Consider the following 25,033-nt stretch of genomic DNA (forward strand, 5'->3'; position numbering starts at 1 on the left):
GAGACAAATTATTATCAAATTCTTGATCACTGATTATTTGATTAGTTTTGTTTAATGATTTTTTATTGTAATTATTACTATTATATATTAGCCTATGCTTTTGCAATACTGTAATGTTTTATGGTCATGCATATAAAGCTCAAATGTTATTGTTGTTGTTGTTGTGATGCCAGACTATCTAGCTCTCTGCACGAATTGCGAGTCTATAGTGTTTGACTGATCTCGTTCTCTGCACGAAAATGCAGGCACTTCTCATGCAGAAAGGTCATGCCAATTAAAAGGGTGAAAAATCTGCTTTCTGTTAGGCTAAGGTAAACTGTGTATTTACATGAAAGAAACTAATTTGTTGAGAGAACAGCTTCAGAACAATAACACATGTTACAAGTAAAGCCTTTTTTATTCAGGAATTTACAATAGGATTATCGTCTAGCAAATGATTATCTAGATTATTTCGAACTCATATAATGTATTTGTGTTATTTATTTACCAAGGTTGGTCCACAATACCTGTACAGCCTGTTCCGTTCTCTCGTATCCATGACAACAGTGGGTACAGGCAAACAAAACCCGCCCCAGACCACAATGAGTCTGATGTTCTGCATATTCACGTATCTCTGTGGCGTTCTTATTTTTGCTACAATTGTGGGAAATGCAGCAGACATGATCGTGGATTTGAGAAGGCACAGAGAGAAGTACCACAGAAAGGTTCGTTGTAACTGAGTAAATGGTTCCTTTGCAGCTTACGGTCACATTAATTATACAAACTTTGTGTAGGTTGGGTTTGTTGCAATTGTTGGTTTCGTCCTTTCTCAGAGGGTTTTTCTTCGGGTTCCCCGGTTTTCCTCCCTACACCAAAACCAACACTTCCAAATTTCAATTCGATCAGAAATACACGGCCCCACAAGCTTATAGCTTTAATCCTCACCGTACTAGTCAAAGGTAATTTATTTATTTATTATTTTATTTATCGTTAGCTGCAAAAGGCCCATTCCTTTGAGGCCTCTGAATTTTTGTACTTTATATTTATCTGTTTGGGGTATCATAGCTCAACCACTTTTTAACACGTATGTTGCCTTAATTAAAGCTGGATGGAATGAAGCAATACATCGCCGCGAATCAGCTACCGATGGACTTGCAGCGCCGAGTGATCCAGTGGTTTGATTTTGCCTGGCGATATAGGAAAGACATGAGCGAGGAGGAGCTGTTTCAACAACTCAACGACAACTTTCGAACGGAAATCGCCATACACGTCAACTTGGACACGCTGAAGAAAGTCAAAATGTTTGAACACTGTGACCCAAGCTTCCTGCGCGAACTTGTGTTGAAGTTGAAGCCCATGCTCTGCTCCCCCGGTAAGAAGTGATTTGTTTGAATTTTACCCTTTTACACATAGAAAGGAAACCTTAAGTAAACTACAACTGAATCCCAATAACTCGAACCTTAAGGTCTTGAGAACAGCAGACACGTAAAGATTTTAAGAAAAACGACAATTTTTTAAGTTTTAAAGACATGTTTCGACAGAGCATCTGTCATCTTCAGTTGAATGGTTTACAAAGCACAGAGAGTTCAATAATAAGTACATAAAAAATGCTAATTAAGACAAGTATAGTAACAAAAGAACGTGAAAATGTGTGAATTAGAAGGATAATTTTAGATTTACATGGTGTAATTGCTGATTGAGGCAAGGTAGTTCCTTTTAAATATGGATAGCAAGCTGGTAGAGGCGTGATCTAAAATCGAAAAAGGTTCAAGTTAAGAAAAGGCCTTGAAAGGGACTCGGAAAGGATTCAAGTTATCGAGATTCAAGTTATAAGTAAGAAAAAGATCTGAAGAGGAATCGAAAACGTTCTTGTTAGCGGGAGGTTCCGCGAGTTACATGTTTTGAGGGTTAAAGTTATCGAGATTCAACTGTACCGTGCTTGTAACTTTTCACTCTGTGGATGAAACTTTTATTCATGTGGTGCTGTTTACTATGCTGTATTAAATGGATGAAACCCTACTGTATTCGGTAATCTTGAAACTGAGCAGTACTACTTTATGGCATGCTAGTGTTTGTTAAGGAATTGGAAATCTTTTTCGACCATTCCCAGCTAGTTTTCTTTCCTCTTTATCGTTTATTATCATGTTTAAAGGGACTGTGTCACGGATTTTAGCTAAACTTAGGCATAGGAAATGACCATCAAATTCGTTGAAATATAAAAATAACCTTTTAAAACAGTAAAGGAACATTTCAATAACACACCAAATACAAAAGAATGTACGGATGGCCCAGAGCGACGAAGATTGAAACAGATTGCGATATGGGTTTTTGAAATATGGTCCGGCGGAACAGTTTTCAAAGTTTATCTTGTCTGCTTGTAACTTTAAATTATAACGCCCGGGAGACAAATTTGGCTGCAATGAAGTTATGGTTTTATCATTTAGAATCATAGAGTTAATTTCTTTGCAAACATTACGTTTCATAGGGAGTATGTGGCAAAACTTAATAAACTACACATAATTCAGTCGTGACACAGTCCCTTTAATTATTTATTTTGACATTTTCTTCAGTTTTAAGGACATTTTGTACATGAGCGTAATTACATGCACTGTTTACACTAGATTAAAACTGACAAAGCCACTCACGAATAAAACACACTTACTTCATTGGCTATTTTCTTGCTCATAAATTCACTTTTCTGATGTAATTGTTTTCAAGGAGACTACGTCTGTCGCCAAGATGAAATCGGCCGTGAAATGTACATTGTCAATCAAGGCGAGTTGGAAGTCCTCGACAAAAGTGGAACAGTCTTAGCGAAACTGTCAGCGGGTCGACACTTCGGAGAGATAAGCATTCTTGACATGAAAGGGATCGGCAATCGTAGGACCGCTTCGGTCCGTTCGGTGGGCTTCTCCGATCTCTTCCGTTTATCAAAGAAAGATCTGGAGGAGGTGATTGAGTACTACCCCGACGTGAAAGACCAGCTGGCGAAAATTGCTCGACAGACGTACGAGAAACAGAGAAGAGAGCGGCTAAACCAGACAGCGGAAAATGAAGACAGGGATAAGGGTTAGTCAAGTCACGCTTATTGGGGTCCCTGGACTAATGATTAAGCTAACCACTAGACTAAGGCGTTAGTGACCCTCTGGCCTTCACAGTACGGATCGAGTCCGACAATAAAGCACTCCACTTGCCTATTTTAGTGATCGGCCCTTTTAACTGTCTCTAGTCGTGAAATAAAATGGGTATCGGCAACCTGGCAATAATACTCGAAGGACTTATTATATACCACATCCAGAGGGTGTAAGAAGTTAAGAACACTACTGTTAATTTAGTTGTGGGTCAAAAGACTAGTAGAAACATATGCATGGGACAGAATGTAAGAGGAAAAGAGAATTAAGCAGAGTAGATCTATTAGAATCCCTGTGTGAGAGGTTTGGAGCGAAATGTCTTGTACCACTGATATAACACTTCCCTGGCAAGGTTGGAACTCAGACCGTCTCGATCCGGAGTACAACGCACCAACCATTAGCCCCCCCCCCCCCCTCCCCCTCCCCCTCTCCTAACGAGAGTGTGATAATAATTTTGTAACTGGTAAACTTCGGGTTTGGTTAATCGCATTATTTAATAAATACAATAAAAGTTAAATCATTTCTATTTTGACCGCAGCCGAAGACTCCAATCTGGAGAAGAATGACCCTCGTAGATGGCTTGTGGCAGATAAGGAAACCCTTCGACGTCGCTTGTCGCTCCTTGAAGCCAAAAAAGAAGTCAAGTCTCTTGCAAATAAGTTCAGAAAGGAAAACGGTCACTCCGTAAATCCACGCGAAATAGTTGCTGGGATCGCTCAGCGCGCAAGACTGGAACGAGGCGACGAAGACTCCAGGAAGATTATCAAAGAGTTTTTGGCGCAGACCAGCGGGAAAAGAATGCCTAAACGAAACACTGTATCACACGACAGCTTCATGGCTAACAGAAAGACTTCTGTTGAAAGCACGCATGAAAACTGCTTTAAAGACGCGTCATCTACAGAGAATTGCACTATTGATCAGTTGAGAAAGAGCCAAAGAAAGTTTTTCAGCCGTCCACGATCCCGCACGCAAGAGTCCAAACCTGCTTCGCCAACAATTAATGATATTCCACTGTTTACATTTAAGGAAACTACGTTTACTGACGACAGTGACAAAGAGAAAGAAACGCCACACAATGATCAAGCATCAAATCCACCTGTGTTTGCCCTAAACAGCGGTTCAGGAAAACCCATCAAAGCTTCCATCCTTAAGAAAGGAATTCTGAAGAGAAGCAGTGCAGAATTACCTTTGCAAAGGCAAGAGGGTGGCTCAACAGAAAGCTCATTCTGTGGGAAAAGCGACGAGAAAAATACTAGCGCTGCTGAGCCACGTGAAGAAGGAATTGATAAAATTCTGAAGCAAAAGAACAAATTTAAAGCGCCGTTTTCGAAGGATCAACGGAAAGATGATTTCAAGATTCTCCTGGCCACCCCAGAGAGTAGCGAGATAGTGGAAGACTCGCCAAAATTGCATCGCGCTGCTAACCGAATAAAAACCCCAGAGAAGAAACCTTTTACAGAAATTAAAATCAATGCTGATTTAGATTTTATCGCTCCAGATAAAAGTTGCGCGTGTCAACAGCTGGAGAAGGAAAAAAATCAACAACTGGATGGACTGGGTGCGAGTTCTTCTACTTCCGCGCCCGAGAATTCATCCGCAGATCCAGGTGTGGAATCGAGCGCAGGCTCATTTTCTACAATACCGCTGGTGATCGAGCCAGTGGTGATGGAATGACTCCCAGCCCCTGGGGACATGTGAAAATATGTAATGAGCATAGAATCTACCAAAAAGGAAATTTACAACGGATAAATTAACTGATCATAACTAAATCGGCTGAATGGAACGTACTTTATAACCAAACTAAACTTTCTTTGGTGAATGTGAGAAATGATTAAGTTTAGATGAGCTACGAGTGCCACACATAGCTAAGTCACGATGTGACGTCACGCGCATTCCGCATACTATTCGACAGGAAAGTAAAGTCATAAGGAAATAAAGAAATAACAAAATAATATAGAAATGATTGTATCTTATTGTCACTTATTTTCTCGATTGTCAAAACTAAGGCACCCGAGCAATACTCCTGACGTAAAATAAAGTGCAACGAAATTAACATATGCTCATGGATTTTTCTGGACGACACTGCCTCATCCCTAGGCCCCGTTGCATTTATTCGGTCAACAGGCCCACAACTCCACGCGCACCGCGTGGAGGGACGCCTGGGGACGGGTGGGGGCACCATGTGTCGCATTAGCATATTAGGGTGTTGCGTTTCTGTAAATACGTTGTGTTTTACGTAAGAGAAGGTAGTTAATGATTTACATATACCAGCGGCGAAAGCCGTGCCAAGCCGACATACTCTGCCACGTCAACCCGCCGTTCTATAGCCCCAAATTGCATACAAAATAGTGACTTCTTACTTTGGGGCATGCCATGCTGATGAGTCATAAAAAGGACGAAACAGCTGTGCATGGATGAGATATTGGTCATACAACGGATCTTGTCCCCTCTACTAACTATGGTGTTTCTTGCTGATTTTGTAGTACAAACAAAATTTCTGTTCAGTTGTTTTAGAACATATGACGGAGAATTAACAAACATAGGCATAAAATGAAAACTTCCCAGATCTGAGCCAGTAGGGTTCATTTTTTTGAAAAAAACACATAACCTTTGATGTAGTTTTAATTATCTTATCAAGTGAAGCAACAAGGCGGGATTCTTTAAAAAAGACTTAAAAAGGGACGGCAATTTCGGAAAATTTTGCACTGTCCATTTTTTCCTGAAATCAGGAAAATTAATTAAATCGCGCGCCAAATGTGGTTGTTACGTTTTCGCAAAATTAAGTAACCACGAAAATTAGTGAGAACAAGATAATGTTAAATTTGATAACTTAACTTTACCCGGCGGAAATTTGGTTACCTTATTACAGATTGTGCTTGCTGTGTGTTACAACTTATATGTTTCGAAAATCGTTTGTCAGGGTTCTTTACACAAAACGAAACGTTTTGTGTAAAGAAAACGAAAACGAAACGCGAATGCACGCTTTTATAGCTGGGCTTTTTGAGAAATAAAACCATGTTCTTAAAGTATTGATTTCGCTTCACGGATGTTGCGATGTTTATAAAGTTTTATCGAAATTATTTATTCAATTCTACCTTATTTCACTCAAATAATGTAGTATTTCGGACCATGTTGCGCCCCGTGCTCAAAAGAAAAAAGCCCTTGTAATGGGTTATTAGTAAAGAGGTCTTTTTAGCGCCCTGTTTAAAGATCCGTGTTACAGTTGCATTTAATTGCAGGCGGAACTGGGCCAGCAGAGGTAAACCTCAACGAGTGCTGGACTACAGCCTTTATTTATTTTATTTCACAACTGTCAAAACAGTTCTCTGTGAAATTCAGGTTGTGCGTCATCACATGTCTGAAAGGAAAACCAAAACAAGTTTTTCTCGGAAAAGTTTGAAACAGTGTGAGTCGGCAACTCACTTCTTGAAGCCTAGAAGTTTCTGAATTGACCAGTCCCTGTAACATTAATCACTTCCCTGATATTAGTTTTTTGCCATAAACTTAATTTAAAAAATTGAAAATGACTTCTAAGGCTTACGGCTTGTCCAAAATCATATGAGCTGCAACTTTAAACTTCCGTGGTAAGATTCGCCGTTAGCCACAACAAAGAATTGCCGGCCTGGAACGGCCGAAACACAAAGTTTTATAATTGCATCAAAACACAAGCTCAAAGGCTTAGCGAAAAGAAGAAATTGTCATTCATTAAACCAAACATATATAATGGATTCAGAAACGACATTTTTCAATAAATATCTTAAATTTTAAACAAAGAAAGCAGCTTGCTTTCTAATTATTTTGTCTTTGTTTTAAAAAACTGAAGAAATTCTCCTTCACAAAAACAAATTTAAATTTTGAACAAATGCTCGCGGCGGTATCTTTAATATCCGCATAGCATGTTGTTTTTTATCATGTGGTTCGGCTATTCAAATCGACATAAATACAAGCTACAAACCAAACTTTTAAGGCACTTTTAATTTTTTCTGAATTGTAATAAGATTATTTTATTGTGCTATGCTTCTTTCGTTCTTTTACTTTTCTTGTCTTGTTTTATTTCAAGAAAGCATAACTTGCGAACGTGATATAAAAAATACTAATAATTTATTCTATCTGTCATTTTTCCGGAAAAATGGCCAACCCGATTGTGGTTCATAAAGACATGTTTCAAGGTGACCTGTCAATTTATTCACAACACAGAATCTCTCTTTTGTAATTAATATTTTTTTCTTCAAAACATAATGCTACTTTTACCTCAATCACTGGCGCTTTAGGTGGTCGATTCCCTAGAAATATATATTTTAGCGCTTTATTAAGCATTCAAACCTTCGTATTGTTTCTGAATTAAAGCCATTATATTACGGCGATTTTACCGGCTTTTTCTTCTCAATGCATTAGCATTTCGATCGCGGCTTGATTGAATATAAGAAGAGTTTTCGATTTTTGCGCGAAAGTGAGCCGCGAAACGAAATAATGGGAGCGCAACAGTCACAGTACCGAGTACGGCGCAAATAGCGCCCAGAAACTTTCCCATTGTAGTCACGGGTACCTTATCACCATAGCCAACAGTGCATATTGTTATTATTGCCCACCAAAACGCGTCAGGGATACTCTCAAAGTCACTATCTTCATTCTCGTTGAGTTCTACAAAGAATACAGCGCTAGATCCCAAAATAACAACGGTCGTTGCGAATGTTACCAAAAGACCCAGATCCCGTACGCCTGATGCAACGGTCAACACCAGGATTTTCATTCCTTCCCAGTAGCGTAGCAGTTTTAAAATGCGAATGACTGCGAACGTCTCCAATAAACGCACAAGCGTTCTTGCTGAAGGCCAGGTCATTTTAACAATGAGTTCCAAGTAGAAAATTAGGATCGTAGCAAAATCTGCGCAGTTTGGAAGCAATTTGAAATATTCACCTTTGTTTGGCGATGCGAGCAATCGCACCGCGCATTCTAAAGTAAACCAACTGTAGCAAACAAGATCAAATGAAAACCATTCATCTTCAGGTAGCCTTGACGACTTGCCTGTCTTTATTTCAGGAAAAGCGGACGTGTTATTTTGTTGGTAGTTTTTCGCCTCTCTCACACTTTCTGGTTGAAGTGATCCGACAGTTTTTAAGCAAGAACCTGCTATGGATATGATAATAAACACCTGAGATAGAATCGCTAACATTTTGGCAGCCAGAGATGAGTTAGGAAATTCAAACAATTCCCACAATGTTCTCTGCCAAACGTTGAGCGGGCGAGAACGGTTTTGATCGCCAAGTAAAGCGTTTTCTAACTTTTCGCAGCTCCCGGGCTCTACGGGGAGCATAAAAAACTTAACTTCTTCATCAAACACTTCTGTGGGCACATTGTCCGGATACACTAATCTCCCTTCGTTTTGATAGTAAAACAGAATCCCCTCAAAAGCTTGTCTGTGGCGGTCGAAAAAATACTCCTCTCGCCGCGAATCGAAGTATTTGCGTCTCTTTTGAGGACAACCAAGTAACGATTGAGGAAAATGAATCAATTTTCTCTCGCTTACTTCAAAGATCGCTCCACTCACATTGATAATCAGGCGATTGTTGCTGTCCTCGACCTCACTGTTTGCTGCCATTATCAACGTAAGAATTCCCGCCGGTTAGCGAACAAAAATACCCAAAGGATGCGCGAAAAATACAGCGCTATGAAACGACGTTGGTTAAATTCAACTTCAGCCCGTGTAGTGTGAAACGAGCGTCACATTCGTGGATGATTTGCTTGTAAACACATCTGAGTTTCAGTGTATTGATAACGATATTCCCATATTCATGAACGTAAAAGATGCCAGCCATTGTTGCACGACATCTTTGCACTTGGCATTTTTAGTGCTAATTGCCCCCTTTATAAAAGATAATCACAAAGGGACTCCTAATAGCGAGAACTCCAGCGGTCACGTGAGCCCTAAGGAAACCAATAAAATTCGCCGCAAATTGACATAAATTTCCTGTGAAAAACATTTTGCTATCGAACGCCAGACTTGATTAGCTTAACCAAAACTCTGTGACTGAAAAGTTACTATTAAATTGTGACCTTCGCAAATCTTTCACTACTTAAATCTTTTAAGCACACATATTTTCTATATATTCAAATCGGGATAAACTGATATAAATAGTCTGAAATATTGTGCGTTTCTTGCCCATTTTAATTATCGGCACTAATCAAAAGTTCACGCAGCAATTTATTCTTGAGTTAAATTATTTTCATGTAAGCTAAATCGTGGGATACTTTTTGTGTAAAAAAATTTTTCTAGTACATAGAACTTGAACTCAGAAAACCTTTTTTCTTGCTTATCATTTATTTTTTCTTTTTGTTATTTCCATTTTAATTTTTCCGACTTGACGTAGTAGTTAAAAGTTCCATTAGCACTTTTGGCTTAGAACAATCATCTCATTAGGGTTAGCTGTCGAAATAGAACTTTAAAATATACTTTTAACCAAATGTTTTGCAGGTGTGTTTTAAACAATGATCGACAGAGAGCCGCGCGGCCTGACTGTGTATTTCTGTCGTTCTGACAGACATTTTCATCCGGACATTGATCAAACATTTCAAATTATGCCATTTTTTCTGTCAGTTGAAAAAACATTGCGTGACTAGCGTCATTTTTGAAGTCAGTTTTTTTTAGCGAGTACCAAAGCATATTTGCGTGATACAAGTTTTTTTATTATTATTATTGTACCAAACAAACAAGCTATTGATTTTTCAGATTTCATTTAAAAAATTCACTGCCGGGCGAAACGCAAAACTTCGAAAAAATTAAACCTGCCAGATAAAAATTTGAATAAAGGAAACTTTTTTGACAAACATCATAGATTATCATGATTTATTGGCTTTGCAAAAGCCAAAGTGAAAGAAATTGAATTTGAATTTATGTCAAAATAAATTTAATTTTGGAGTTTTTCCAAAAGTAAACATATTAGTGCTGTAATTTACGCCACCAGTGGCAAGCAAAATAAACACTTAGCACTGAAGTTTTCATTATCACTGCTTGTTCCTCGCGAAGCGAGGCCGAAGGCCGAGCGTAGCGGGGTGTATAATTTTGTCCCTCAAAGGGCTCAGGCGGGATGAAATCTCGTGTGGAGTTTACGGTCATATTTGTGAGCTTGGTGTATGGCGGAAATGACGTCACACGGCCGCGCGCTGGTGGCCTAATGGTGTGAGCGTCGAACTTCAAATCAGATCTTCGGGACTGAGGGCCAGGGTTCGAATCCGGCTAAGGTTTTTTTTTTTTTTTTTGTGGGTTCGAATCCTGAGCCTTTCATTTTTATCGTTTTTCTTTTTGGATTAAAATAACACTGATTTCCACATAATACTCCCTTAACGCCTTTTCAGGTTATAAACCTTTCATGGCCATCAGGGTCGCGCGGGCGGAGGGTTCGAATCCTCCTGCCGTTCGTTCTTCTTTTTTTAATGCCCTGAAATAAATGTCCAAAATGCGAATATCCACTCATTTTTTGATGATTTTGAAAATAGCCTGCGCTTCCCAACGCTTTATACCTCTTTACGAACCAGAAAGAGCCGCCATTTTCAAAGCGGAATAGTCCCTGCTAACGAGGGTGTCGCGGCCATGTCCGTTACTAGGCAACAATAACAAATCACCGGTTAAAACCAGTTATCACTCCTCATTTATAACACCCCCCCCCCCTCCCTCCCCAACCCAGAGCTTCGCGAGGCCCTGCGAGTCACGTATTACTAGTAATATTGGCTTTCGTTCTTTCGACTTTTGCCCGCCATTTTGCGCTGAAATCTTTTCTTGCAATTCACGGAGTCACGTGACAGGTGAAGCAATTTTTTTTTGTTTATAGCTAGATAAATACCCTGGGTGCCAGAGGGTTTATTTTTTATTTTTTTTCGGCGATAAATAGATCTATAAAACTTTATTTATACACGATATGTAGGTGAAGCTTAAAGCTTATGAAGCTTATGGGGTCGTGTGGTATTTAAATTGCACTCATTAAAAAATACATTAAAAATCTAAGATTAAAATTTACATCTAAAAGCTAAGTTAAACTACATCTGAATTACAATTGAAATATACATCTAAAAATAAACAAAATCTACATCTTCGTCTTAAAAAAGAGTAAAAGAAATTGATTTAGAATTAAAATTAAAATGTTTAAATCCTGTGTTATCTTTCAGTTTTGGTTGAAGTGATTTGCAAGTTGCGTCGACAATCGAGTAGTCATTGGCTATTGTTCCATAGCGATGGGCCTCTGTATGCCATCGATAGCTGCATGTACTTGTTCAAATATAAAGGTGAAGTTCTGTTCTCCAAGCCAATCAGTAGGTCTCAAAATTTCCAGCTGGTGTGAATAAGGCCGTGTTCACAAGTTTATAGTATAAGTGAGACTTTTTTTTTTGCCCGAGAACTGGTACCTGAGCACCGACAAAAAATAGCGTTGTGCCCACACAGAAAACCAAAGCACCCGAGTACCATTAAGTGCCCGAGTACAAGTTCAAGACTTTAGGCCAAATTTTGCTTCAACATTGAATCTTTTTGGCCGAAATCATTAAGCCTGGTTCTCATATGATCGTCCCGATCGTCTCTGTCGCTTCTGTCGCTTCAAAAAGTTTGCTTGCTCCAATCACCTCAGACTTTGCAAACGACAGAAGCGACAGAGACGATCGGGGCGATCATATGAGAACCAGCCTTTAGAAGTCAACTGCGTCAGATGTCAAACTGTCCTTCTGAAAGCAGGCATGCACTGGAAATATCGCAAATAATATACCCGTAAAATTTTACAATAAAAATAATCAAAATGCAGTTTGCAGAAAAGAGCTCGAGAAAGAAAACTAATTGTGGGTAGGATCCAGAATTTGATTGAAGATTAATGGAAATTAAGGTCGCGGAAATTAACGCTTCACTTAATTAATGAAGCGGAAATTAACGCCGACAAAAATTAACGCGACGTAAATCAACGCAAATTTTTATAATTCTAGTTAATTTCAAGGTAATTATTTTTCGGAGTCACCTAAGGCCTTGTCATTAAAGATGTGAATATTGTTCATCGTGGTGTAAGATAAGTAATTAACGTTTATTCGTTTGTCTCACGATAGAATCGCTTTAAGATGTTGATCGCGACGTTTCAAACTGCAATACTGCTAGTCTTCATCAGGCGATGAGGTCGATTGTTTACGCGTCGCTATTTATGCACGTTGGTTCGCTGTGATTGGTGCATTTCGATCCTCATTATTATTCTGACCAACAGATGATGTTCCCTCAGAGGTCCGCTTGGTAGTTGAACGAACAAGATTTAATTCCAAAGCGCGTATCTCGATTGCTATTGAAAATAATTATGTGTTTATTTTAAAAGCGCTGTATAAACTTTAAAACTCTCGTGCGTGCTTCGGCCCCAAAAAACAACATACAACTTTTACAACCAACAATTAGCCAGGAGTCAAACCAAATAAACTTGTGTCCAAGTTTATGTGACTTTTTTAGGGTACCAGGCGAAAGGCTAAAGTAGGGTATAGATTTTGATCAGTTTGGTCTGGAATTACGTGTGATTTTTTTAAAAAAAAACATTTTATTATTATTAATCTCTTTCTGAAAAAGGTATCGACTTTTGAGTCAGGCCTAAAGTATAGGGTAGGAAAAACCACATGTTTGGGTCTTAAATAGTACAATGGTTTCAAAAGCTCCCCACATCTCCCCCACCACCACCCCGTCGAATTTTCGGGAAGCACCCCCCGAGTTTGTTTTTTTGATAATAGAGAGGTTAAGCATGACGTTTACGGCAAACGGCAAAAATGAAACTTTTGCCGTCTCTCTTTAGTTGTATGTACAGTAGAGTGAAATTATTTGTATTTGCAATAAATAGTAGGAGACGTTATTCCATTTTTGTGTGCTTTATTTACGGATTAGAAGAAAAGAACTCAAAATTAGAAGTTATCTTTGCTGTTTGCTGTTTGCCGTCTGCCGTTAACGTCAATAAGCAATAAACGGCTGACTAACAGACATACTACTAAGCAAAATGAATACAAACGTAATATGTAAAGGTCATCATTAAATGTCAATTATGAAGTTCTTCTATGCAGTTCGTCGCCCTACTGATGCACAATAAGTTCCGTTGACAAAATGGAATTAACCCTTTGACACCCTTTGATACCTCAACTTTGCTAAAGAAGCACTTTTTTACACTTCAGCAACATTTTGATAAAGATTCTGTGTAAAAACGTACAATATTTTACTTTGGTGCATGCGCATAAGCCAAAATTTGGACAAAATGCAACCAATATTCAAAATGAACAGTCCTGTAGAAAGGTCGATCCAAGCTCTGTCAGATTCTTATCACGAAATTCCACTGACGTGCTTATTGATGACGTCACAAGTGAATCAATGACTGCACCTCCAAAAAGCGCCCGAATGCGCGTTTAGGAGTGAAAGGGTTAAAAAGGTTGGTTGAACGTTGTGAAACAGAAGAAGGATTAATAAGTTGTACCTGAGGCGTTCATGAAATCAAACGCTCAATAAAGCCAGGGCCGTATCCCAAAAAAAATATGACTGAGGTAATGTCCATGGTTAACTTTTCTTTCTAGGTATTTACCCTCTCCCCTTCAACAAAAACAAAGAAAAATGACTGAAGCTTGCCTTAAAGCAGCTACGGCCCAAAAAGTCACTCTTTTCTCGTGTTACGGTTAAAATTCGTAACTATCCTCTGGCAATAACTCCTTTAGTTCCTCCAAGATTGTGCGCTGATTTTCGTTCTCCGCAAGCGTCTCACCAGAATGTCCTTGTTTCTTGGAATTTGCGAGGATTTCCTTGCAGTCGTTTTCTCCTTCATGTAAGACGCAGTTGGTGTACTCCTTAATGTAGGTTTGTAGGTACGATATCGGTACTTCTCCGTGCAGCAAAACATGATAGTGAAAATCTTGAAGCTTAAACTTAGCTCCAAGTTTTTCCCTAGTTTCATTGCGCATTCTCCAAATGGCCAACTGACCAGTCATGTACGAGGTCGCTTGTCCCGGCCAAGCCTGGTACCGACTAACCTCGTTAACGACGACGTCACTGTCATCCCACATGTAGCGACGAAACAGATCCACGGCTTGTTCACGTGACATGTTCCTAGAATGGAGGCCGGTATCGATGATTAGACGAAGAGCGCGCCATATTTGACCTTTGAGACCTCCGTAGTTCTCAAGCGGACGATTCTTGTACAGGTCTAAAAAAGAGAACATAATTCTTTGAAGAGGGTAAAAAGCTTTTTCGGTTTAAATGCTGTGTCAGACAATGGTCTGAGAAAGCGATTTTCGTCACGCTAACGTCAAAACCTAACCACCTCTATTGCACTTTTGGACAATGTAGATAAGAGAACACAGGACTTCATCTAGTTTTTCAAAATTATCTGTGAGGTGTAGTTTTGTAACTTGAAATACGAAAGACAAATCTTGAGCCAAGTAGCCTGAACATTCTGGGACTATATTTACTCCTGGGGGATGTAATGCTAATGCTAGGTCAACTTCTAGTCAAATTGCACAAATCGCGATTGGAGTTCAACGCTCTATGCATTTGGCCGCCGCACCTCTGCCAGTATTATCTGGAATAAGGTGTGAATGACAAAGTACAATGCCTTCCATGTTTATTATATTTCCTACATTAAAATAATGAATATATGAAATCATATATTTGAACTGCGGATTAAGAATAAATGAAGAGAAGATCCTCGCAGTTATGAACACAACTAAAGCAGTTGTGAAAAGAAAGCCTGAAAAAATCAGGCTTGCTCTGCGATACCGGTAGAGCGCTCCAACCAATTGAGCTAACAAGCCAACTGGGAGCTGGTCATTAGTTTGTTTCGTATTATACCCGGGAAAGATGAAGATGAAATAATGATTATATGAAATCATATTTTTGAACTGCGGATGAAGAATAAATAAAGAGAAGATCCTTGCAATTGTGAACACAACTTAAGCAGTTGTGAAAAGAAAGCCTCTTTCAGGCTTTCTTTTCACAACTGCTTAAGTTGTGTTCATAACTGCGAGGATTTTTTCTTTATTTATATTTCCTACAATTGTTCAGAAACATTGACATTAACATTTAACATAATGAGAAAGAAAACACCACACGGCGACAAGTCATTCGATCATTCGAATCTCAATGAGGGAGTTTTCGGAGAAATTTTGACCGTCGACGAAAAACGTCCTCTGCCTGAGCAAGTCACAATTCAGTAATTTTTGAAACGAGTTTTTTCGTAGTACGAGTCAAGTTCGAGCCCGAGTCAAGTTCGAGTCTCAAGTCAAGTTCGAGTCAAATAATCTTTTGTCACCTTTTCTTTGTAATAAGATCTTTTGACTAGAATTTTTATTGTCACAAAATCCACGTAGTAAACCACACTCCTGACACCCCACTACACCTTCATTACCACCATCCCGGTTATTCACTGACCTATGTCCTGAGCTGCTAATGGATTTTCAGCATATAGAGCCCAGCCTTCTCTGAAGGCAGTAGCCCCAAAATTGACACCATCTTTGCACTGATCTCTGTGGAGACAAATTCCAAAGAGCACACTGTGTAAGTTTTATGTTAAGTTTATCATAGCATTCTTTGTTCCTTTTACTGATACTTAAAACTAGTAGTAATCAGAGATTAGGGGAGTGCGTTCGGCCCAAGATAGAAACCACGGGGAATTCGAAAAAGAAAGCCAGGCAGAGGCCAAAAACTCAACTAAAACTCAACGCCCCTGGATGATACCCCTGAGTTATTTTCCATGACATTTTCGGCATCATTTAAACTTCAGACACACGTTTCAGCTATTTCTTCGAGCACAAAACGTTAAGCAAAATTTTTTTTGGGATCACTTTCTTGGGGAGCTTTTGAATTTTTGGTAAACTGAGAAGAACAGTGCGAAGGAACCGGCAGCGGACTCAGTGAACTGTCGACGTTGAGTGAACGAGCGCTGACAAGATCTGCAGAAAGAAAAATCATCTTGCTCGCTTAAAGCGATAGGCACACACTCAACGAGAGTATAAAAGGTAATTAAAATTGTTATTCTTTGAATTCTTGTTCATCTTCTTTTGCATCTTTGTCGTTTTACGTTTTGGGAATCTTTATACGTCCGCCGGCAAAGTTTCTTCACGGTCAGGCATCGCTTTTGATAAATACTTGTTTGAGTTTGTTATGGTATAAAACAAATCGACCATTTTCATGGTCTACACTCTTATAGATCATAGATATGACGCCACAAAATGTCCAAAACTTTGCAGTGAAAGCACTCGCCTAACGGTTCGTGGTTTCACTTGAGTTTGGAACATTTTATGACGTCATTTCTATGGTCTATAAGAGTGTACACCATGGAAAAATGTGGTCGATTTGTTAAATATTAATTAACAATTATTCCATGAGTGCGGGCTGGATATGAGATGGTAGATAGCCAACGAGGCCCGTAGCGCCTCGTTGGCTATAACGATCTCATATCAAACAAGCGCGAGTGGAATAATTGTTTTATAAAAAACACCCAAAGAATTGCAATGTTTCAGCTCCCCGACAGTTCTCGTTGACGCGTACACCCACCATATTTATGGTCCATGGTATATGAGTTCATATACCATTCCCTGTTAACCGATCAAAATTCAGGAATTGCAATGTACCATCGCTACTTTTTAATAAAAAAGAGTAGACCATAGAAAAAGGGATCGATTTGTTAGATAGCATTGATATTGATATCGATATTGAAGAAAAACCCTGTATCATATCGGTATCGCACCAAGTTGAAAAACTGATATCGGAGCTACATGTACACTCACGCGAACAACTCCTGATAGCCTTGGCTCTGTAAATGGTGTCCAGGACTTGCCTCGTGTGCATTCACCGTGAATTCGAAGAACTTGGGTCCCATTCTTTCCACAAAGAAAGGGACTTTATATTTGCCGGGCTCTTTACAAGATCTTGTACTTGACGAGTAGCCCTGAACGGAACTTAGGGGGGTTGAATCTCATTTCCATGGAAACAGGACATGACGGGACTGTCGTTTTGTTGCCCGTATAGTAGAACAGTCTGGTTAGTTTGGGCCTGATGCGAGCCAGTGTATTGCGAGACAAATCCAGCCATTTTAACATCGTTTTGTAACGTTCAGGGCAGTGCACTTGAGCAGCTGAAAGAGATAAAGGAAGTAAATCAGGAAAATAGCTCTGGATATCTCTTGTCGCTAAGTTATATTTGTAAGTGGTAGATGTCGTCTGATATGTAGGATGAACACACCTTTTTCGCCGCACTGCAGGGTCAAGAGGACTGACTGACTGACTGACTGACTGACTGACTGACTGACTGACTGACTGACTGACTGACTGACTGACTAGCTGACTAGCTGACTAGCTGACTAGCTGACTAGCTGACTGGCTGGCTGGCTGGCTGGCTGGCTGGCTGGCTGGCTGGCTGGCTGGCTGGCTGGCTGGCTGGCCAATCGACCGACCGACCGACCGACCGACCGACCGATGAATGACTGACGACTGGCTGGCTGGCTGGCAGACTGCCTTACATAATCCTCTGTAGTAGCTAGCTATAGTCACGTACTGATACTAAAGCTTAAACCGTTTCGCCACGTTTAGCTCGTGCAATCGACGTTCCTACCCTCTATGTTCTTGCATTTACGATAGGCCTCTTCATTAGATTCATTCTCTGGAAACGGATGTTCATTGAAATAAAAATCAGAAGAATTGAGGTGTTTTGTGAACTCAGCTACAGCTTCCTCCTCGTTGTTTTTCTTTGTGATCGTTTTAGCAATCTCCACAGCCTGTTGGTAAAGACCACGTAACATCTTCCATCCCATGTCATGTACTTCCGCTGAAGAGAAAGGGCCATAGAACAAGTTAGTCTCGAAAAAGTTTTTTTACTTTGCTGAGTACATTTGACATCGTCAGCCCTGGCCAGTGGTGAAGAAATAAAAAATCCATATTTGTTCAATATTTGTCAGCTAGTTGTTTAATTTTTCATTTTTCTTTCAAGTTCTATTTAGACTATGGGCGCGTTTTTTACCCACAATTCTGGAATATGATAAGCTCGGTCCTGGCACGAGAAAACTTTGCGTAACAAATATGGCGGCCGACGAAGAGGCTGCCATTGCAGCCATTGTTGTAGCAACTGTTTTACTTAATAAAGAGGAGGAAGAAAGTATGGAGACTGTAATGGATTTACCGAATGTTCTAGCAGTGCTTTTCACAAAGGAGAGGAGTCACATCCATCGAATTATGGGCTTTGTCGTCCATCATCTTGGATTTTCATTCGCAACATTCTGTTCATTCTTCCCCTGGGAGCAGAATGAATGTTTTGTCCATTCCGGAATAGGAATCCGGAAAAGAAAAACACGCGCATTTCCCTTTCTGGTCATTCTCATTCCAAAATTTTGAATAAAAAACCGCGCTCTGTGTTTTATACCATTTCTTTTAATGGTGAAGATTTCCTTAACGGCCACGCAGCATTTTTTCTTTCGCGCTTTTTTCACTCGACGATTCACACGAAAAGGATTGGTTAAAAGCTAGTTTTTCACCAATAACATTACAAATCAAGTATTTCAAAAGGAGGTTATTACCTGCTGTGATTTTCTGTGTCGTATGGAACGACAAAAAGCTCTTGTAGGACTCCTCCCCAGACATGATCCTGTCTCCTCCCTTGAGAGTCTGATTTGTTCTCTCCGAGGTTCTACTCCCATTGAAATACACATAATCAACAGGCAAGGTACCCAGTCCACTCGAGACATTGCTCGGTAGGCAGTGTGGGAGGTGCTCGTTCTCGAGATACCCAAAGAGATCAGCCACAGGTGATCCAACATTCTCGATAAGACTCTCTTCAACAAGGGTAGTTGTGTTCTTGCCATGTTTCTCTAATATCTTCGCAGATTCGTCCGGGCTTATCTTGGAAAGGAAAGAAGAAATTGAACCTGTAAACGCCGCTACGATTCCTTGCCCTGATTTTTGTGATGCCATCTCGATATACAGATCCTCCAAACACTCTTTTCCTTCTTTGCACACGGTTTCGGACCCTACCATACCGGTTCTGATCCCGCTTTTCAAGTTTTCCTTGAACTGGTTTATACCGGTTTTGAACTTGGCCAGAAGATTCAAAACATCTTCCAGTTCCGAAGCTGTTTCTGGGCGGAAAATACGAAACACTGTGGCAAGCTGGAATTTTATTGAAGTTATGCCCTTGAAGGTTCTTGTGCAATATCGGCCAGGTCCCAACATCCAGTACCCTAACAAGACCAAGGCGAAAAATATTAGACACCACCAGAATAAATGCTGTCACCTTACCTACATGATTGACAACAAGCGAGCCACATTAATAAGTAAGGGTTATTTTTAGGCAACGAGGGGATATGTGATTTATTCACCGAGGGCGCGGCTTATTTTTCACATGGGCGAGGCTAGAGGCTAGAGATATCATCGTTGAAGATGACAAATTAAAGAGCTGCTGGCCAGGAACAGTGAAGGATCCCGAAGAACACTAAAAAAGGTAACCTTTTGGTGTTTGAATGTTTGGAGTATGTGACCGAACGGAATGAACTGCTTCGGAATTCTGAAAAAGCAAACGTCGAGGCTAGAGTTCCCGGAACGCATTTCTCATGTTTTCAATTAAGCATTTGCTCAGTAGTATTTAAAATGTAACAACAGTCAAGGTAAAATAAATGTAACATTATTTAAGTAAAGTTGTTGTTTTGTTTGTAATGGGAAGCATGTGGCTGTGCTACGAGGGGAATATTACCGTAATATTCCCCTAGGGGATTATCAACTCTAATATTCCCCTAGGGAAATATTAGAATATCAGCCCCGCTCTCCCCTGTTACAATCAAAGCCGCTCCCAGCTTTTCAGACAGTTGTTAATTAGCGGGGTTTATTCAATATAATCAGCCCGGAAGAACAAAGGAAAACGAGCCATGTGAAAAATAACCTCTGTTATTGTTCAGCAGAATTTTAAAAGGAGGAATTTTTATGGGAAATGTTTAAACATGGTCATTATCTCCATGATGTTCTATATAGTCAAATCAAAATCGGCTTAATCGGTTTGTAATATAATTCTCACAATCATTTCTAGATTGGATGATAGTCTAGATGCTGGATCCAAAGTACAGGGAATTAATCATTGGGCCACTGCGTTTCCCATGGACAAATAATATGTGTAATCGTGTATTTTTCCCATGTATTTTAGAGGTACTTTTGCATTAAAAACAGTTAGCCCTAGAAAACTTGTCTTCAAGCCTAGGTGGCTTAGCTTAACTCTGATTTGCGTAGCATGAAGCAGCTAAGACTATTTTTACTCTTTCCTAGATGGGTTGTTAGTCGATCCCAGGATTAACCCAGCATTTAATCCGCCGGCACCAATTTACAGCTATTTCGAGAAACGTTGTCGGAAAAAGAAAACATCAAAGTGCACGCGACAAGACCGAAAGGTGGTCTGGGTATTCACTGGAATTTTGCATATTGGCCTAGAGGAAATTTACAAGTTTGTATTTTTGCACGTGGAGAATTGGTTTTTCTTCTCAGGAGGCCTATATCTGTAGCTTTACATTTACTGTCGCATGTCTTTGAGTGAGGAAAAATTCTTCTGAACTTCAAAGGGTCTAAACGTGCCTTGTTTCTACATGTCTGAAAAGAAAGAAAACCTGAAAATTGCGCTTATTTTGTTGTTATAACTCATTAGTATTCAACACGTGCAGTAGCTCAATACGTCTACCCATACTACCTTTAGGGATTGGCTTGTGCAGTTTTGTGCTTTTTTCCGACAACGTTTCTCGAAATAGCTGTATACACCTGGGTGGAGAGAGGCACTGTGAGAGTAAAGTGTCTTGCCCAAGCACATAACGTAGTGACCCCTGCCAAGGCTTGAACCTGGATCGCTTGATCCAGAGTCCAGCGCGCTAATCATTACGCCACCTCACCCCCCTACAAACAACCTTACCAGCCAAATAATTGTTTTGATAAGGCCGTCCAAAGTAGTGCCTCAAGAAATGATCCGCCTGGGCTATCATGCGCCGTTCACGTGCCGAGATAAGCTTCCTATTAATGTTCATTTGATTGAGCTCCTCTAGCAATGAGTGCGCTCGATCAGAAATGACTTTAATACTCTCCGGGGTGGGGTTGTACGGCTGGAATAGTTTTCTCATGTACTCGAGGGAGACACCTGTCATTTTACCAGCATCATAGGGATGAAGTTCGTAGTGTGAGCTGTCAATTTTCTTGAGAAATTCCGGAAGACCTGAAAAAAAAACACGTAAAATGGATTTTAAAAAATATAGTGAGAATAACGGGTCGAAGACAACAAAGACAAGCTTGCGAATCAACAAGCTACAGGCTCACTCTTACTACAGACCTTATACAAAAACGGTTGTCATTCATTTTTTGTTGTTTGGTCAAGTTTCTTAAAACGTTGATGGTGGCACTTAAATATATATATGAAATATTATGCTATTCTGAGAAGTTTCAGTGTTCTGGGTTTAATGGTCTTAAATGGCTGCAAAGTTATGACTAATTCAAATTTAAGAGATTTGTATGGAAAAAGTCACCCTGGCCTGCCTAGCCTCGTTTTCATGTTTTTGGCAATATGCAATAGAAATGTCCCTGTAACTTCCCATTAGATGAACGTATAGCCTTTAAAACTTCATACACTGATTTACTTTGACTTTATCTTTAAGTTAGAGTAATTTAATTTTGTTGACAAATGATTCTTCTTGGAGCCGAAAATTAACAGCTGCCATATTTGCATTGGGTCAGGGGGGGGGGGGGGGGAAGAAAGTCGGCACTTTTCTTTGAATACATAGCAGTGCCTGGAAACGGTGCGAGTCTATGTCAATCAAGCCGTTGTTAAGAAAGACGTCAAATCAAAGTTTTGTTTTCTCAGAAAGATTTAAATATCAATGACTGCGTGCGTGTGAAATGCGAATAGTGGCGGTGTTTGCGTTTGATGTTTTACGCCGCTCTAAGATGCAGATTTCTCACCTAATGTCTCACGTCACTGAGAATGTTTTGGCATACATACATACATACATACATACATACATACATACATACATACATACATACATACATACATACATACATACATACATACATACATACATACATACATACATACATACATACATACATAAACTTTATTTAAGTGTCAATGGTATTTAGCTAAAGAACTAATTGGGGACACTAAAATAAATATAAAAATATAAAAATACTAATATTATATAAATAGATATAAAATATTAAAACACTAATATTATTGCCCCCGCAGGGTTTTGGCCCAGAGGCCAAAACCCGAGGAGGCACACTAGGAGTCCCCGGGTGTATACATACAAGGACAATGAATATTTGTTGAAAAAGTAAGAAATGTGTCTGTAGTGGGCGAAGCATTCTCGATTTGACGAAACTAGGCGCGCACGGTCGTGACGGGTAATATTTTTGCATGCGCGCACGGTGGTGTCGGGTACTTGCAACCACGAGGTCGCGTTTGGTCACCTTCGCGTTTCGAGCTTCACCATCTGCTAGCAGCGTTTTGTTTTCCGGTTTTGGCCTACGCGTGTTCACAGATTTGTTCGAGCGGTTTCTCTGCATTGGTTGTGTTAAGTGATATTTGAAGCAAATGTTAGTAATACGTCGAAAGATTTCGAGCAATTGGTTTTGTGTTCTTGGCTACGTGCCGGCTACCTATGTTCCAAGCGTTACATTTGTAAGGTTTGCTTTCGGAGGTTTGTTGTATCGTATACATCTTACAAGTTACAACGAGTAATAAACAAAAGCGTGAACTTTGTCATGTAATTCGTTTCGCTAACAAACTGTCAGATTATTTGATCCAAAGAGTAGGTTGTTTTCTCGAATCTTGTGCCATATTTTGTTACTCGTGGAATTTTTTTAGGCTTTTTTGGCCTGGAAATTATTGTAAGTTTATTTTGAATGTTATAAGCCCAGGAATAAGCTTGTGTGTTGTCATCGCGAATAATGTGTTATGTGTTATTTACGCGCGCTAGGTAATATAATTCGACTTGAACTTGTGAATATTTTTAGGACGTAACGGTGTCACACAACAAGAAATTCCGTATGACACAGTAAAAAAGAAGCCTAATTGTGCAGTCCATCGGCATTAATAATTAAAGGCGACAAAAAACAAATTATAAAAAGGCGGGGGCAGCTTTATAGTGAGAACTATTACTAGTATAAATAGATAAATAGATATAAAATATAAAAATACTAATATTATAAAATAGATATATCGATAGATAGTTAAAATGACACAGATATGTTTTTAAAATTTCAATAAGTTAAAAATGATTACAAGATTACTAAATTAGTTACATTATTATATTGAGCAAGCGTAGCATCTGCAATGTCCGTACAACACATCAGTAATGTTACTGCCCCGAACTGCTTTTTTGAATTCAAAAAGGCTTTTTTTGTTACGAAGATCTTTATCTACTTTGCCCCACAGATAGGGACCTAAATACCTAATACTATGTTTACCATAATTTACAGTGTTGAACCTAGGTATAGGAAAATCGCTACTACGCAAATCATAATTCTTAGATTGTTTATAAAATATGTCAGAAATGTGTTTAGGTGCCAGTAAATTTTTAACCTTGTACATTAATATCAATATGTCTTGTAGTCGTCTATTTACTAAACTAGGAAGCTTTGCCTTACTTAATAATTCTTCATAGGATGTCGTCTTGGCGGCGTGGAATAACAAGCGAAACATTTGTCACGGTTGAAATTTAACAACCAAAAAATGGGAAATAATTTCAGAACCATTGGAGTTATTTTTAATTAGTATAATTCACAAGCCTTACTTTTGCCAGACTGGTCACTGTTATCACTGTTTGTTGTTTTGATGTCCGGAAGACTTCAAAGAAGCAATCAAAATGCAAATAGCTATTGTGTTTTGTGCACGGTCAAACCCAGTCAAGTGGAATGAGGAATCTGCGTACGAGACAATCTCGTTCCCAGAGCCCACGTCCCACTTTACCAACGGTCGGAAACGCGAAGCTCTGGGAGCAATATCTAAATATAAATAGGGGAGACCCCCCTCCCTCCCTCCCTCCCCCCCCCCGAAAGTGCGTCTGTTGTTATGCATCTTGTATTGTTTGATGCTTCAGCGTACTTAACTGTATAATTAGTATGGAAACACGGAAATTTCTGTACCAAAGCACCTTTGTACAATCTCAACTCGAACACTAGTTGTTTCAGTAAATTCCTCGTTCATTGTGAACTAAGTTGACTTGCACATAACGCACTAGCCTTCACTAGGCGACCGTACCCTGATTATAAATTAAGATTTTGATCTATCTATGTTATTAATACATTACCAGCTGCTTAGGACTAACCTGCACGCTTTGCCTCAGCCGAGAATGAGCACTTGTCTACCTGCTCCTTATCCTGTTTACTACTGACTGGATGCTTCTCCAGCTTCTCTCCTTCGCTTTTACTCTTCGCTATCAAGACTACACCGACAATGAAAAAGATAAGCCCCAACACTGCTATGACGCCCGCCACAGCGAAAGCAACCTTTTTGCTGACCCTGAATCGCTTATAACTCGTCTTTGTTGTAGAATCTTTTAGACCTTCGTCCTCAGTTCCCGGCGACAGCGCTTCATCGGCTTCATTGTCGGCCATTTTGATGTTTTACAATGGTACCGCTATAAGTAACGGCACTTATAACGCTGCAGAAACAGTTCAGTTAGCTTTGCCAGCCTTTTTGTGCTCGACGAGTCATCGAGTTTCATTCAGGCGTGACTTATTTTCTTAGAATTTTCTTTGTGCATAATAATTTGCACTGTTTGAATGACAACTGTGTTCAGAGCAATTATCTAACAACTGTTTCTAAAGAAACAACTCAGGTTAAGTCAATTAGCTTTTTCAAATCATGAACGATAATTGACGTCGATTGAAATGAAAACTGTGTGGAATGCGCGTCAAAAAAAAAAACGTTTCGT

At 39.6% G+C, this 25,033-nt stretch overlaps 2 protein-coding genes and 1 pseudogene across 4 annotated transcripts in view; 1 reads left to right on the forward strand and 2 right to left on the reverse strand.

Moving 5' to 3' along the window:
• Positions 1-5,014, forward strand: part of LOC144663004 (uncharacterized) — a 16,678-nt gene extending 11,664 nt beyond the window's left edge. The window contains exons 4-7 of one of the 2 annotated variants that reach the window (XM_078523932.1): positions 492-704; positions 1,084-1,351; positions 2,698-3,048; positions 3,655-5,014. In XM_078523932.1, the coding sequence (XP_078380058.1) occupies positions 492-704; positions 1,084-1,351; positions 2,698-3,048; positions 3,655-4,784 (1,962 nt within the window). In that variant the 3' untranslated portion in view covers positions 4,785-5,014. Of the gene's footprint in view, positions 1-491; positions 705-1,083; positions 1,352-2,697; positions 3,049-3,648 lie in introns of both variants that reach the window. The other variant, XM_078523931.1, reaches the window with a different exon arrangement.
• A 1,928-nt stretch (positions 5,015-6,942) lies between these two features.
• On the reverse strand, positions 6,943-9,107 carry LOC144663615 (potassium voltage-gated channel subfamily A member 10-like). The gene has a single exon (XM_078524625.1). It carries the CDS (start codon positions 8,707-8,709, stop codon positions 7,477-7,479), a length of 1,233 nt encoding a protein of 410 aa, XP_078380751.1. The 5' UTR covers positions 8,710-9,107; the 3' UTR covers positions 6,943-7,476.
• Positions 9,108-10,993: 1,886 nt separating this feature from the next.
• On the reverse strand, positions 10,994-24,903 carry LOC144663007 (uncharacterized; annotated as a pseudogene). Its single transcript, XR_013572565.1, has 7 exons — positions 24,425-24,903; positions 21,019-21,315; positions 18,656-19,315; positions 17,698-17,910; positions 16,875-17,221; positions 15,517-15,611; positions 10,994-14,293 (listed from the first exon to the last, which is right to left on the reverse strand). The product of XR_013572565.1 is annotated as an uncharacterized LOC144663007 (transcript).
• Positions 24,904-25,033: the final 130 nt, after the last annotated feature.

The sequence above is a fragment of the Oculina patagonica genome, chromosome 8, assembly GCF_052425735.1.
Source record: "Oculina patagonica isolate OP01 chromosome 8, crgOcupat, whole genome shotgun sequence".
Lineage (NCBI taxonomy): Eukaryota > Metazoa > Cnidaria > Anthozoa > Scleractinia > Oculinidae > Oculina > Oculina patagonica.